The sequence below is a fragment of the Myxocyprinus asiaticus genome, chromosome 9 (assembly GCF_019703515.2).
Source record: "Myxocyprinus asiaticus isolate MX2 ecotype Aquarium Trade chromosome 9, UBuf_Myxa_2, whole genome shotgun sequence".
Taxonomy (NCBI): Eukaryota; Metazoa; Chordata; class Actinopteri; order Cypriniformes; family Catostomidae; genus Myxocyprinus; species Myxocyprinus asiaticus.
This window is the reverse complement of record NC_059352.1, coordinates 21,896,397-21,912,319: the sequence shown is the minus strand read 5'-3', so window position 1 is coordinate 21,912,319 and position 15,923 is coordinate 21,896,397. Positions and strand designations below refer to the sequence as shown.

General features: G+C 38.8%; 1 protein-coding gene across 4 annotated transcripts; it reads left to right on the top strand.

Moving 5' to 3' along the window:
- The first annotated feature begins 216 nt into the window (after window positions 1-216).
- On the top strand, window positions 217-15,816 carry c9h1orf210 (chromosome 9 C1orf210 homolog). 4 transcript variants are annotated; one of them, XM_051707758.1, is made up of 5 exons: window positions 217-361; window positions 3,639-3,759; window positions 4,447-4,882; window positions 14,385-14,480; window positions 14,649-15,816. In XM_051707758.1, the coding sequence occupies exons 2-5, from the start codon at window positions 3,655-3,657 to the stop codon at window positions 15,035-15,037; spliced, it is 1,026 nt and encodes a 341-aa protein (XP_051563718.1). In that variant the 5' UTR covers window positions 217-361; window positions 3,639-3,654; the 3' UTR covers window positions 15,038-15,816. The 4 variants fall into 4 exon arrangements, with proteins under 4 accessions (XP_051563718.1, XP_051563721.1, XP_051563720.1 ...); XM_051707761.1 differs by having other exon boundaries at window positions 252-361; window positions 3,642-3,759; XM_051707760.1 differs by lacking the exon at window positions 217-361 and adding an exon at window positions 684-775.
- Window positions 15,817-15,923: the final 107 nt, after the last annotated feature.

The window sequence follows — 15,923 nt, the reverse complement described above, 5'->3', positions numbered from 1 at the left end:
GTAAATGATGACAGACTTTTCATTTTTGGGTGAACTACCCCTTTAACCAACAACTGCATCAAAGAGTTTTTGTTTGTGATCTCAGTTTAACCAAGCTTGACTTAGTATAACTGTTCCTTTCAATTCTAAGGTGAAAGAGAAGAGGCAGAGCTACGTTCAGACATTCAGTTACAAATTAACTTTATCTCAGAATGACATGCAAAAGACACACCTACCAACAACCTTTGCACAACCTGCCTTCCATTTCCTTAATATTGGAAATGGCTGACAAAAATGTTTCTGTCCATGATAAAATGTGACGTCTGAGAAGAAAAGCCACTGATTTTACATATTCTTAATAACTGGACAAGCCAAATCTCAGGTAAGTCACTTCTGTTTGGCTCTCAACATAACCCTTTTGCACTGTATGACGATGGTTCCATTCATCATCAATGCGCATTTACTGTATATGTTTGGTAAACTCTGGTTTGTAACACAACAAAAAGCATACCGTAAGTGTAATCACTATGTTACAGATCTTCAGCTTAGAGTCTAAAATGAGCCTAAGCAGCAATATACAGTATTTCTCCTTTCCAGGTTGCTAGTTTACTGTTTAATGATCAGACATTCCCACCTGTAAACCCTCATGCCACTTTATATTCTGTTTTAACCACAACAAGCCAACCGATAGGAGAGGAGTTTTGTAGGAATCAAGACAACCACACCTAGGTTACTTACTAAGCGGACAGAAAAGACTTAACAATATTATCTAATGCGTTACAGAAGATTTGAAAAGGTAGGCATACACCAACTCCTACTATGTTCTTGTTTTATGCATTGCATTGCAATGATGCCGATTTAAAAAAACAATATTTAGGACAAATGTAAATAATGGGGGGTTGGGGGCTCTTCATGCAACAGCACTTTCTGAAATATTACATCTATACACAAAAAGCAGTTTAAAACATATAGTTTTCAGCTTTTAAAAAAAGCAACAATATCAATGCAGTCTTTGGTGTCAGTGTAATCAGTAACAAACAGAGTGCTAAACAACGTAGGAAAATGGGGGAAGGTGGTGTGCTTGTATTACTTGATCTTAAGGAGGTCAAGTCAAGGACTTCTTTTTGTGGCATATTTCCACAGTGCACATGGACCCATGCAGTGAGGTCCGGGAAAGCATTTGTGGTTGTTCATTTATAGCATAAGGAAATAATGAGATAAAAGAGCTTAAGACAGAGAGTGAAAAATGTCAGGCTGGGATCCTATCACTTCTTATCTTTTCCACAACATTTCCGAAAGGATTATGCTTCATGTAAAATGACTCCAAAATATCATGTCACTGTACTGGATAAATCCTTTCTTTCTCACATTCATAATGACACACACATACAAACACTTCCAAGTTGGCTGGCTCCTGCAGGTATGCCGTTTGGGGCCGTGCTGAGACAGGAAGAGATAAAAGGAGCTCCTGAGGAGTGTTTACCGCCAACAGTGCTGCTAAATGAATAGCAGGAGACAGAGGGAGTGAAAGGAAGGGCCCTTATATAAAAATGATTGAACCCTCTATGAAAAGTGGCCCAGGTGGAAGTCACCGTATTCTTTGATCGAATATTTTTGTGTAATAACCGTAAATTGTTTTTAACTGACTGTTGTTCCAAGCAACCGATTTAATTAATAACTGTGCTAGCTTTATGTTTGTCGTATCAATCTGCAGTCTCTTTCTTCTGGCATAATAAAATGATTTTTTAAATAAAAACTCATCGAATCAATATTCATGTAATTTATTTATTTGGAAAGTACCTGTGTAAGCAGGATAATGTACAGTCAGTGGACATCCCTTTCACATTTTACTGTTTTTAATGCAATGTGTCTTACACATGCTGTTGTGGTTTAGAGTAGAGTATGCTGAGTCTTGTGTTGTGTTGTTGAGTGTGTCAGCATGTTCCTAAAATGACTTCCTGTTCATTTTTGATGATACAGTTATCTTAAATCTTGGATATTCACACATATTTGGCTAACAATACAGTAATGTAACATGAGAAAAGCAGTTTCCACAGTTGCTTTCTAAATCTTAAAATAATAATAAAGTAAAATATTACAATTAAAATTTAGATTTAAACAAACAATTAAATGTAAAAACGAAAAAGCCTTTTTTTTTTTTTACTGAAAAGCTAAGCAGAAAATAATTGTTTTAATTGTTTTATTTATTTATTTATTTATATTTAACCTTTAAAAGCATACCTTTGGTCTTTAGTGACCCAAGACCTCATTCCACCCCCTGTACCTCATCCATTTTTAGTATTTAGCATCCACTTTAATATTCCTCATTCTCTCTCTTATAAATAGTGTAAATAAATAAATAAATTATATATATATATATATATATATATATATAATTTATTTATTTATTTGCAACTTAATGTAATTTAATATATATATATATATATATATTTTTTTTTTTAATTTTTTTTTTTTTATTATTGTTTTTTTTTTTATTATGGCTTAAAGTACCAAAAGTGTATGTGGGTCATTAGATACCCTAGGTATTTAAGAGTGTCGTTTTTTGTGTCGTCTTCTTTTTTTTTTTTTTTTTTTTTGCACTTCCATAAATTATATATTTAGATTATTTCATATCTATATAAGTTTACTATTGCAGGATATCTATTTCTTTGTTTATTACAAGATAAATTAGTATTATATTCATACAAATGAATACTACATCACATTGATTTTCTGTATAACAATGAATTATCAACAATGGTGAATTATCAGTATTCCAAATGCGTGCACATACATATTATACTTGTTATTCAAGGTGGCGCTGTTGTTTCAGTGATGAAGAAACGACATGGAAGTAAACTATAGCAAGTACAACACATGAATAGAATGATATGACTATTGTCATTTGGGTGTATTACTGAAATTATGTAAGTTGTGCATCTATTTAGACTCAAAAAGTACCTTAGAAAATACTTATGTGTATTTTATGTGTAACTTATGTGTAGCTTACATGTATCTTATGTTTTTATGTGTAGCTCAATATGTGTTTGACAGCCAGTTGTCTCATGAAATTTCATTGTGAAAGTAATGAATCCTGTTCCAGATTTGTTCTGATTTGTTGCATTAGCTCTTTGATATATAAAATAAAAAAATTTTTATCAAAATATATTTTATTCTTTTATTCTAATTGTTTTATTCTAATTGTCTTGAAAATATTTTACACATTTAACAGTCTCTAGGCATTTTGCAGATCCATTTATGATAGATATAAGTAATAATTATAATTTAATAATTAATAATAATTAATAATTATAATAATTATAATAATTATAAATAATTTTCTTTATTTATCACACATTATACATTTGCACATATATGATGAAATTCTTCTTTTTCACATATCCCAGCTAGGCTGGGGTCAGAGTGCAGGGTCAGCTATGATACAGCGCCCCTGGAGCAGATAGGGTCAAGGGCCTTGCTCAAGGGCCCAACAGTGGCATCTTGGCAGTGCTGGGGCTTGAACCCCCGACCTTCTGATCAGTAACCCAGAGCCTTAACCGCTGAGCTACCACTGCCCCTGCTGAGCTACCACTGCCCCTCAAGTGTCGGGTCTTTAATTGCACTTTAATTATGGTTGCTTTTTTAAATTATGATTTCAGCAGGAAGTGGGCAAACATGGGGTCTGTTGCACGTGCCTTATGTCTGCTGCAATGTTTTTGGATCCCAGGATCATGCCATACACTCCAGACTGTAGGCCCATGTACAGTCAACAGAGACACGGTAAGGAAAAACAATGCACACTCTGGCCTCTTGTTCCCTCAGCCAGAGCAAGTGTGGCTACAAGTGTGGAGTATCCTGTTTGCACACACTTGTTTCCTGTTTTTGCTGAAAGAGATTTACCCAGTCTGTCACAGTTTTCATGTTTATCTCGTGAGAAAAGAAATTTCTTGTTTTTCGTCTGAAACCACAAATGGGTAATCTACTCTCTTTTAAATCGGCCTTTTATGAAATGGGGTAAAAATATATTTTGTTTGAATACATGTGATCATTTTTAAACAGATGAAAATTCTGTCATCATTTCCTCACCTTCATGTTGTTACAAACCTGTATGACATTCCTTCTTCCGTGGACAACAAAAATAGATGTTAGGCACAATGGCAGCCTCTGTCACCATTCACTTTTATGTACTGAGATACAATGAAAGTGAATGTTAACTGAGACTGTCGTTCCACCTAACCTTTTTTGTTCTGTGTGCCATGGAAGAAAGTCATACTTGTTTGGAACACATGAGAGTGAGTAAATAATTCAAATTTTCTTTTCTTTTCTTTCTTTTTTTTTTTTTTTTGTGGACTACCTTATTAAGTAACTTAAGGCCATACCCCCTGAAGTTCATATGTCTACTAATTTTTAACCAGTTTCCAGTACAATGTAACCAGTTTCATAATTCATATACAAATCTTTGTCCAGGCTGCATTTGACTGCAGTAGAAAAAAACTTACATCAGTACCACAACATATCTGGATGAATGTGACCAAGTTGGACCTTTCTGACAATCTTCTCGGTCTAACCCACACTGACAGCTTCAGGCAGCTGAACCTCTTCAGCCACTTGATCACACTAAATCTATCAGGCAACTACCTCCCCCTATTGTTAAATGACCATCTCTACAGCCTCCCTTCTCTCAAAGTATTGGACGTAAGTAGATGCAAGCTGAAAGCAGTGGAGGTAAGTGCTCTGAACAGCCTCCCCAGTTTACAGATGCTCTTCTTGGGGGAAAAAACGTTACAAGGCCACCTGTCCAGTGCACTTGGAGACCTGAGATTGAATGACCGTCAGACAGTGGGAGAGGGAGTCATGATGATCAGAACAATAGAGGACATAGTCCAGGATAACCACAATGATGGTATGAACACCTTTATCTTGTTTTTCTTATATTTTACTTGCCACTTCTGCTTGAGCTGCTTGAGTGGGATAGTTCACCCAAAAATTGTAACTCTGTCATAATTTATTCACATGAGAACCTACATTGTTTAGCCCTAAAACAACACAAGTTCTCACGTGAATACACAAGCCACTGTGAATAAGTGACTCATGCAAGATTTTCACCTAAAAATAACTTAAATTTCAGGTGTTTCAAACCAAAACCTATCGAATGCCTTTAAAAGACCTGGAATATAACGCACGAGACGCACTGACTACTTTTATGATATTTTGGGTCCTTTTTAAAGCTTTAAATTGAGTCAACATCACATTCCATCATCTACCACTTCTATTCCATTGTACTGAATAGACCACGGGTGTCCAAACTTTTCCTATTGAAAGCCAGAGAGAGAGCGAAAGAGAGAGAAAAAGAGTCACGGGCCACAGCGTTGTAATAATTAAACATAAACAAGATGCAACTAGATGGCCACTACTGCATCATCCTTATTTTGTATGCTTACTGTAATTTGATAAAATAAAAAGTGAATAGTAAATATAAATATATATAGAAATACACAATAAGACAATATATATACAGTACTGTGCAAAAGTCTTAGGCACATGTTTCACAAAAGCATTTGTCTTAAGATGGTTAATTATATCTTCAGCTTTAGGAAATATAAATGTTAGACTCCCAAACATTACTTTTGCAAATAGAAAAGATTAGAATAGAAGAACAGGGAGCCCTGCAACAGATGTTATGGCCCCCAAAGCCCCCCACAAAGCCCCCCACTGAACATCTTGTCAGTCTGAGAATTCATAAAGAGACAGAAGCAACTGAGACAGCCTAAATAGATCAAATCAAATCACTTTTATTGTCATACAGCCATATACACAAGTGCTATGGTGTGTGAAATTCTTGGGTGCAGTTCCGATCAACATAGCAGTCGTGACAGTGATGAGACATATACCAATTTACAATAACATCAAATTAACACAGCACAATTTAAAGTCTAATATACACATAATTACACACAACAATATACAAATAATAACATACACTGTACAGTATACAATACACACAATATAGATACACATTATTCAATAAAATAAATAAAAAAATAAAAAAGTATGTATAGTAGTATATATAGAATGTACAGTAGGTTGTATTGTACTGTATTGACATTCAGGCTGTCGGTTGATAGAAAGTTGCAAAGAGAGAATATATATAATATAATATAATTTATGACAGTCCGGTGTGAGATATAAGAGTAAGAGTAATAAAGTGCAGTGCTGATGTATTTTGATCGTGGGAGATCAAGAGTTCAAAAGTCTGATTGCTTGGGGGAAGAAGCTATCATGGAGTCGGCTGGTGCGGGTCCTGATGCTGTGATACCGCCTGCCTGATGGTAGCAGTGAGAACAGCCCATGGCTCGGGTGGCTGGAGTCTCTGATGATCCTCCAAGCTTTTTTCACACACCGCCTTGTATATATTTCCTGGAGGGAGGGAAGCTCACCTCCGATGATGTGTCTGGCAGTTTGCACCACCCTTTGCAGTGCTTTGCGGTTGTGGGCTGTGCTATTGCCGTACCAGGCGGAGATGCAGCCAGTCAGGATACTCTCTACAGTGCAGGTGTAGAACCGTGTGAGGATGTGGCGGTTCATTCCAAACTTCCTCAGCCATCTCAGGAAGAAGAGGCACTGATGAGCCTTCTTCACAACGACTTCAGTGTGGATGGACCATGTGAGTTCCTCAGTGATGTGGACACCCAGGAACTTGAAGCTGCTGACTCTCTCCACTGGTGCTCCATTGATGGTGATGGGACTGTGTTCTCTGTCTTTTCTTCTGAAGTCCACCACAAGCTCCTTTGTCTTACTGACGTTGAGGGAGAGGTTGTGCTCCTGACACCAGTGTGTCAGAGTGTGCACCTCCTCTCTGTAGGCTGTTTCATCATTGTCAGTGATCAGACCTACCACCATCGTGTCATCAGCAAACTTAATGATGGCATTGGAGCTATGTGTTGCCACACAGTCATGTGTGTACAAGGAATACAAGAGTGGGCTGAGAACACAGCCCTGTGGGGCTCCAGTGTTGAGGGTCAGTGATGAGGAGATGTTGCTGCCTATTCTAGCCACCTGGCGTCTGCTTGACAGGAAGTCCAGGATCCAGCTGCACGGCGAGCTGTTTAAGCCCAGAGCCCGGAGTTTCTCATCTAGCTTGGAGGGCACTATGGTGTTGAATGCTGAGCTGTAGTCTACAAACAGCATTCTCACATAAGTGTTCTTTTTTTCCAGGTGGGAGAGAGCAGTGTGTAGTGTAGATGCAATGGCATCATCAGTGGAGTGGTTGTTGCGGTAAGCAAACTGCAATGGGTCTAGAGAGAGAGGCAGCACAGAGCAGATGTAATCTCTGATTAGTCTCTCAAAGCATTTGCTGATGATGGGGGTCAGAGCAACAGGACACCAGTCATTTAAGCAAGTTATTTTTGATTGCTTTGGAACAGGCACAATGGTGGATGTTTTAAAGCATGTGGGGACTACAGACAAAGAGAGGGAAAGGTTGAAAATGTCTGTAAAACACCAGCCAGCTGGTTCGCGCACGCTCTGATGACACGGCCCGGAATGCCATCTGGGCCCGCGGCTTTGCGGATATTCACCCGTCGGAAGGATCGGGTTACATCCGCTACAGAGACGGAGAGTAAACTAACCTCTGTAGCTTCGGCCGCGAGAGCTCTCTCCATGAGGGCGGTGTTATTTCCCTCAAAACGAGCATAAAAAGTATTTAGCTCATCCGGGAGAGAGGCAGCGGTGTTCATGGTGGAGTTTTTATTCCCTTTAAAGTCCGTGATGATGTTAATTCCCTGCCACATGCTTCTAGAGTTGGTGGTGTTAAACTGTCCTTCAATCTTGTTCCTGTACTGGCGTTTTGCTGTTCTGATAGTTTTTTGGAGGGCATAACTGGCTTGTTTATGCTCCTCCGCATTCCCGGAATTGAAAGTGGAGGTCCACACATTAAGTGCTGCGCGAACATCGCTATTTATCCATGGCTGCTGGTTCGGATAGATCCGTGTTGTTCTGGTCGGAACAAAATCCTCCACGCACTTTTTGATGAAACACATTACGCTATCAGTGTAAAGCTCGATGTCATCATCAGAGGCGGACCGGAACATCTCCCAGTCCGTGTGACAAAACAGTCCTATAGCGTAGAGTCTGATTGGTCCGACCAGCACTGGATCGTTCTGAGGGTGGGTGCTTCCTGTTTCAGTTTCTGCCTGTAAGGGGGCATGGAAGAGTAGTCCGATTTGCCAAATGGTGGGCGGGGGAGGGATTTGTAGCCATCCCGGAAGGGAGAGTAGCAATGGTCCAAAACCCGGTCCCCTCGTGTGTTGAAACTAATGGGCTGGTGGTATTTTGGTGCAACTGATTTGAAACTGGCTTTATTAAAGTCCCCGGTCACAATGAACGTGGCCTCAGGGTGCGCGGTTTCCTGCTCACTTATACACCCATACAGTTCCTTGATTGCCCGGTCTGTGTCGGCTTGTGGGGGGATGTACACAGCAGTGATAATGACCGCTGTGAATTCCCTCGGTAGCCAGAATGGTCGACACAGAAGCATGAGAAATTCCAGATCAGGAGAGCAGAAAGACTTGACAGAATGTACGTTCCTCTGATCACACCAGGATTTGTTGATCATAACACATACACCACCACCTCTGCTTTTACCTGAGAGGCCTTTCGCTCTGTCCGCTCGGTGCACGGAGAACCCCGCGAGTTCAATGGCTGAGTCTGGAATCTCCGCAGACATCCAAGTTTCTGTTTGGCAGATAATGCAGCAGTCCCTCGTCTCTCGTTGGAAAGAGATCCGCGCTTTCAGCTCGCAGAGCTTGTTATCCAGAGACTGATTATTTGCCAGTAGAATACTGGGTAGCGGGGGTCGATTTGCGCGGCGTCTTACTCTGATGAGAACGCCGGCTCTGTTTCCCCTTTTCCTCCTGCGTTTCCGTGTCCAGACTGCCCAGACAAAGGGCTCCGCTTGCGTGTTTGTAAACAGCGGGTCGGCATTGAGGAATTTGAAGTCCGGTTTATGGTGTGAAATTGCTGAACCAATGTCCAAAAGTGTTTGTCTGTCCTAGACAATAAGGCAGACAACATCCAAGACAAAAAACATAAGAATTGTGAACAAAACAAAGAAAACACTACCATGTTGTGTCGGAGCTCGCAACGCAGCAGCCATACTCGGCGCCATCTTGAGTCCTTGCCTCATCTTGAGTCCTTGCCTTGAGATAGAAGAACTGTGGCGAATTCTCCAAGAAGCTTGGAACATCCTATCTGCCAACAACCAAGAAAAACTGTGTCCAGGTGTACCTAGGAGAATTGGTGCTGTTTTAAAGGCAAAGGTGGTCACACCGAATATTGATTTAGCTTTTTTTATGTTTACTGGACTTTGTATGACACAAGTGATAAATGAAAACTATTTATGTCATTATTTTAGAAGACATCCTCACTATGCAACATTTTTCACAAGTGCCTAAAACGTTTGCACAGTACTGTATATATATATACAGTTGTGCTCAAAAGTTTGCATACCCTGGCAGATATTGTGAAATTTTGGCATTGATTTTGAAAATATGACTGATCATGCAAAAAAACTGTCTTTTATTTAAGGATAGTGATCATATGAAGCCATTTATTATCACATAGTTGTTTGGCTCCTTTTTAAATCATAATGATAACAGAAATCACCCAAATGGCCCTGATCAAAAGTTTACATACCCTTGAATGTTTGGCCTTGTTACAGACACAGAAGGTGACACACACAGGTTTAAATGGCAATTAAAGGTTAATTTCTCACACCTGTGGCTTTTTAAATTTCAATTAGTGTCTGTATATAAATAGTCAATGAGTTTATTAGCTCTCACGTGGATGCACTGAGCAGGCTAGATACTGAGCCATGGGGAGCAGAAAAGAACTGTCAAAAGACCTGCGTAACAAGGTAATGGAACTTTATAAAGATGGAAAAGGATATAAAAAGATATCCAAAGCCTTGAAAATGCCAGTCAGTACTGTTCAATCACTTATTAAGAAGTGGAAAATTCAGGGATCTCTTGATACCAAACCAAGAAAGATTTCAGCCACAACTGCCAGAAGAATTGTTCGGAATACAAAGAAAAACCCACAGGTAACCTCAGGAGAAATACAGGCTGCTCTGGAAAAAGACGGTGTGGTTGTTTCAAGGAGCACAATACGACGATACTTGAACAAAAATGAGCTGCATGGTTGAGTTGCCTGAAAGAAGCCTTTACTGCGCCAATGCCACAAAAATGCCCGGTTACAATATGCCCGACAACACCTTGACACGCCTCACAGCTTCTGGCACACTGTAATTTGGAGTGACGAGACCAAAATAGAGCTTTATGGACACAACCATAAGCGCTATGTTTGGAGAGGGGTCAACAAGGCCTATAGTGAAGAGGGGGGGGGGTGCGGTGAGCTCTAAAGGCATGGGGAATCTTGTGAAAATTGATGGCAAGATGAATGCAGCATGTTATCAGAAATTACTGGCAGACTATTTGCATTCTTCTGCATGAAAGCTGCGCATGGGACGCTCTTGGAATTTCCAGCACAACAATGACCCTAAGCACAAGGCCAAGTTGACCCTCCAGTGGTTACAGCAGAAAAAGGTGAAGGTTCTGGAGTGGCCATCACAGTCTCCTGACCTTAATATCATCGAGCCACTCTGGGGAGATCTCAAATGTGCGGTTCATGCAAGACGACCAAAGACTTTGCATGACCTGGAGGCATTTTGCCAAGATGAATGGGCAGCTATACCAAGAATTTGGGGCCTCATAGACAACTATTACAAAAGACTGCATGCTGTCATTGATGCTAAAGTGGGCAATACACAGTATTAAGAACTAAGGGTATGCAGACTTTTGAACAGGGGTCATTTAATTTTTTTCATTGTTGCCATATTTTTTTATGATTGTGCCATTCTGTTATAACCTACAGTTGAATATGAATCCCATAAGAAATAAAAGAAATGTGTTTTGCCTGCTCACTCATGTTTTCTTTAAAAATGGTACATATATTACCAATTCTCCAAGGGTATGCAAACGTTTGAGCACAATTATATATATATATATATATATATATATATATATATATATATATATATATATATATATATATATATCACACACACACACACACACACACACACACACCCCCACACACTACTGGTCAAAAGTTTTGAAACTCTTGACTGAAATGTTTCTCATGATCTTAAAAACCTTTTGATCTGAAGGCGTATGCTTAAATGTTTGAAATTAGTTTTGTTGACAAAAATATAATTGTGCCAACATATTAATTTATTTCATTATAAAACTAAAATTTTATAAAAAATAAAAAATTGACCAAATAATAAAGAAAAGCAGCCAATAAGTGCCCAACATAGATGGGAACTCCTTCAATACTGTTTAAAAAGCATCCCAGGGTGATACCTCAAGAAGTTGGTTGAGAAAATGTCAAGAGTACATGTCTGCAAATTCTAGGCAAAGGGTGACTACTTTGAAGATGCTAAAATATAACACAGTTTTGATTTATTTTGGATTTTGTTTAGTCACAACATAATTCCCATAGTTCCATTTATGTTATTCCATAGTTTTGGTGACTTTACTATTATTCTAAAATGTGAAAATAAATAAATAAATAAATACATTATAATAAAGAATGAGTAAGTGTTTCAAAACCTTTGACCGGTAGTGTATATATACACACACATGTATGTACAAATACAAATCTGCTATATACAGATGCAAGGGAATGTAAGGTAGGAAATGTTGGATGAATATAAATAGACTAAGCTGTGTATTGCACGTAATTATTGCTCAGTGGGGCAGTTTTAACAGTTTTTGAGATGGATAGCCTGAGGGAAAAACCTGTTCCTGTGCCTGAGGGTTCTGGTGGTCAGTGCTCTGTAGCGCCACCCAGAAGGCAACAGTTCAAAAAGGAAGTGGGCTGGGTGAGTGTTTGAATGATGCATGTACACTATATTGCAAAAAGTATTCGCTCATCTGCCTTTAGACGCATATGAACTTAAGTGACATCCCATTCTTAATCCATAGAGTTTAATATGACGTTGGCCCACCCTTTGCAGCTATAACAGCTTCAACTCTTCTGGGAAGGTTTTCCACAAGGTTTAGGAGTGTGTTTATGGGAATTTTTGACCATTCTTCCAGAAGCGCATTTGTGAGGTCAGACACTGATGTTGGACGAGAAGGCCTGGCTCGCAGTCTTCGCTCTAATTCATCCCAAAGGTGCTCTATCGGGTTGAGGTCAGGACTCTGTGCAGGCCAGTCAAGTTCTTCCACACCAAACTTGCTCATCCATGTCTTTATGGACCTTGCTTTGTGCACTGGTGCACAGTCATGTTGGAACAGGAAAGGGCCATCCCCAAACTGTTCCCACAAAGTTGGGAGCATGGAATTGTCCAAAATCTCTTGGTATGCTGAAGCATTCAGAGTTCCTTTCACTGGAACTAAGGGGCCAAGCCCAGCTCCTGAAAAACAACCCCACACCATAATCCCCCCTCCACCAAACTTCACAGTTGGCACAATGCAGTCAGACAAGTACTGTTCTCCTGGCAACCGCCAAACCCAGACTCGTCCATCAGATTGCCAGATGGAGAAGCGTGATTCGTCACTCCAGAGAACGCGTCTCCACTGCTCTAGAGTCCAGTGGCGGCGTGCTTTACACCACTGCATCCGACGCTTTGCATTGCAGTTGGTGATGTATGGCTTGGATGCAGCTGCTCGGCCATGGAAACCCATTCCACGAAGCTCTCTACGCACTGTTCTTGAGCTAATCTGAAGGCCACATGAACTTTGGAGGTCTGTAGCGATTGACTCTGCAGAAAGTTGGCGACCTCACCGCACTATGCGCCTCAGCATCTGCTGACCCCGCTCTGTCATTTTAGGTGGCCTACCACTTCGTGGCTGAGTTGCTGTCATTCCCAATCGCTTCCACTTTGTTATAATACCACTGACAGTTGACTGTGGAATATTTAGTAGCGAGGAAATTTCACGACTGGACTTGTTGCACAGGTGGCATCCTATCACAGTACCACGCTGGAATTCACTGAGCTCCTGAGAGCGGCCCATTCTTTCACAAATGTTTGTAGAAGCAGTCTGCATGCCTAGGTGCTTCATTTTATACACCTGTGGCCATGGAAGTGATTGGAACATCTGAATTCAATTATTTGGATGGGTGAGCGAATACTTTTGGCAATATAGTGTATATTTTACGGTTCATTACCGTTTATATTATTAAATGATATAAACTTATTACACTAACATTCTGGAACTATAAAATCTGCTTTTTACTTTGTAATGTATTGTTAAACACTGTAGTAATTGCAGAAAAGCACATGATGACATACTGTAGAGCTCATCAATATTGGCCCTTCCAGGAGAAATTACCAATAAACATGTAGAGACAGTATGCACAGTGTCACTCACACAAACACAAAACACCATCAGGGTAAAACATGTGAAATTAAAAGAATAATACAATAAACATGAACTAAACTACATAAAATATAACTCGGAACACCCCAAAGTAAATAACTGATATTAAAATGATGAAGAAACATCGCTAATCTCATAAAATATAATGAAATGTGATGGGTCACGCAGGGAATTCTGGGAACGCCCGATTATTGCTTTTTACCTTAATTTTAATAATACATTTCCATAAAAAGTACATGTACTCTCTTGTTAAACATAATATACATTTTACTGTTAATTATATTGTAAAATTATACTTTTTACATTTAAAAAACATAATCTTTACAACATTTTATCGTAAATGACATGTTGTTACATTTATTATCATTTTTACCATATATTTTAAGGTAACTACCCATTAATCAATGAAAGTTTTTTTAATGTAGCATTTTTACAGTCTTTTACCATTACGATTATGGCCATTTTTTATAGTGGAGGGTAAGTATGGTTTGCACGTCTCTATGCCCGCTCAATAAACTCAATTTGGCCGCTCGCACAACGACAGCTATACCCAGCTGTACGATGGATGGTATCGGGACATTTTAATGAGAACAAGCACTGAGCAAAGTGTCTTTGCTCTGATACCGTAACCAATCCTTTAACAAATCATTCTTTTTTTGTGGCGCCTCATCCATGGAAATCTGGAGTATTCAAAGCTCCTGTTGAACTCTGCCAGTGGATGGTAGCGATTGCAATGAGAACACACTAGTGGGGACAATGCGCTGTGAAATGTTGCTGTTTAAACATGTTTTGTTCCACAGTCATACTGGTTTTTAAACGACATCAGAGTAAGTAAATTATGACAGGATTTTCATTTTGGGGTAGACTATTCCTTTAAACAAGACATTTATTTTACTTTGAGCTTTAAAAATGGATGTACACTATAACTTCTGTATGATTTTTTTTTTTTTTTTTTTGCAGGATATTTTAAGAATGTCAATCATGGAGACTCCCTTCGTAAACTACTGGAAATGACTTACCAAGGAACCTCTACACATCCTAATTTCACAGCTAATAGTCAGTGTTTTTACATATACATACAGTGTGTATAGCCAACATCTGAGTTTTTCTTCATTAATGTAATGTAGATTATTACCTATGATTTGTACTACAATTCTATAGCCAAACATTTATAATCTTGCATACAACTGAGACTCTAACCAGTTTCAATAACAATGTTTTCAGGCACACTGACAGCAAACTCTTCAGACAGCTGGAAGGCCTTTGTGGCTGTCCTGGTGTCAACTATCTGCCTCTCAATTCTTATTGCTGTGATCGCCAAGTGCAAGCTCATACACAAGTATCTGGCAAGCTACAGACACTCCAGGCTCAGCGAAGTAGATGCCACAAGTCAGTGTGACCCTGCAAACTTTGAGGTGGGCTTCTCGACACATGGGGGCCCAGGGATCCAGGCAGCTGCACCTACTAATAACACTGAGGAAGATGACGATGGGTTTATTGAAGATAACTATATTCAAGCGAGTGAGAGTGAGAGAGCTGCAAGAGCAGCAGAACTGAAGGATGATGATGATGATGAGGACGAAGAGGAGGAAATTGAATTCACTATTGGTTAAATCTAATTGAACTATTTAATCTTATTAAATCTAATGTAAAATCTTATTTGATAACAGTTTATAATAAAAAGACTTGTGTCAAATATGCCTAATGCCACAAACAATGGCAGATCTGTAGTTTATCAAAACAGATCAGTAATGTACATTAATATATGGGCTATAAATATGAAACATTTATGAATCAAAGTTTAATGACACTTAAAAGCACATGAACTAATGGTCTGTTTTTATAATGTTTATTATGGAATAATATCATGGTTCCCACCATTTCTCACCAGTGAAATTGTATGACTGTGCTGTTTATAAATTGTTAAAAATCATTTTGATTCATGTTGATTTGCTAATGAATAATTCAGACTGATTTGTGAATCATTTTGACCTATTCAAGATCTGACTCAAAAGAACCATTTGCTCACAAATCGGACATCACTGTGGCTTGCGAGAATGTTTAACTATACACAAGAACATTGTCTAGCAGATATTTTTAGAGCACAGGAAAACTAGAAAAATGTATATTCACTATAAAGATTTGATACATTTTCATGACTTTTCCAGGCCTAGAAATCACTATTCAAAAATGTTGTTAATGAATTTTATAACGAGGGTTACTGTTTATTTATTTTAAATGAAAATTTTAATAATCAATTACATTTTAAGATCTGTCCTTCTTGAATTTCTATTTACTTATCTCAGTTGGGCACTATTACTTGTCTCCTTGACCATCTACATGATGTATTATGTATGTTTTACTCCATTTCTAAATTAAATGGTATTATTGACCATAATGTTGTTTTATTGACCAACTCTGCACAGGTTCTAGGCTCTACATACAGTTTTATAAATCTGAATCTAAAAACTTGAGTGCTTACACATACTTACAGGATAA

Coding starts and splice junctions, on each gene's coding strand:
- c9h1orf210 (XM_051707758.1), top strand. CDS start 3,655: ATGGGGTCTGTTGCACGTGCCTTATGTCTGCTGCAATGTTTTTGGATC. Junction 3,760..4,446: donor GTACAGTCAACAGAGACACG/GTAAGGAAAAAC, acceptor ATCTTTGTCCAG/GCTGCATTTGACTGCAGTAG. Junction 4,883..14,384: donor CCAGGATAACCACAATGATG/GTATGAACACCT, acceptor TTTTTTTTGCAG/GATATTTTAAGAATGTCAAT.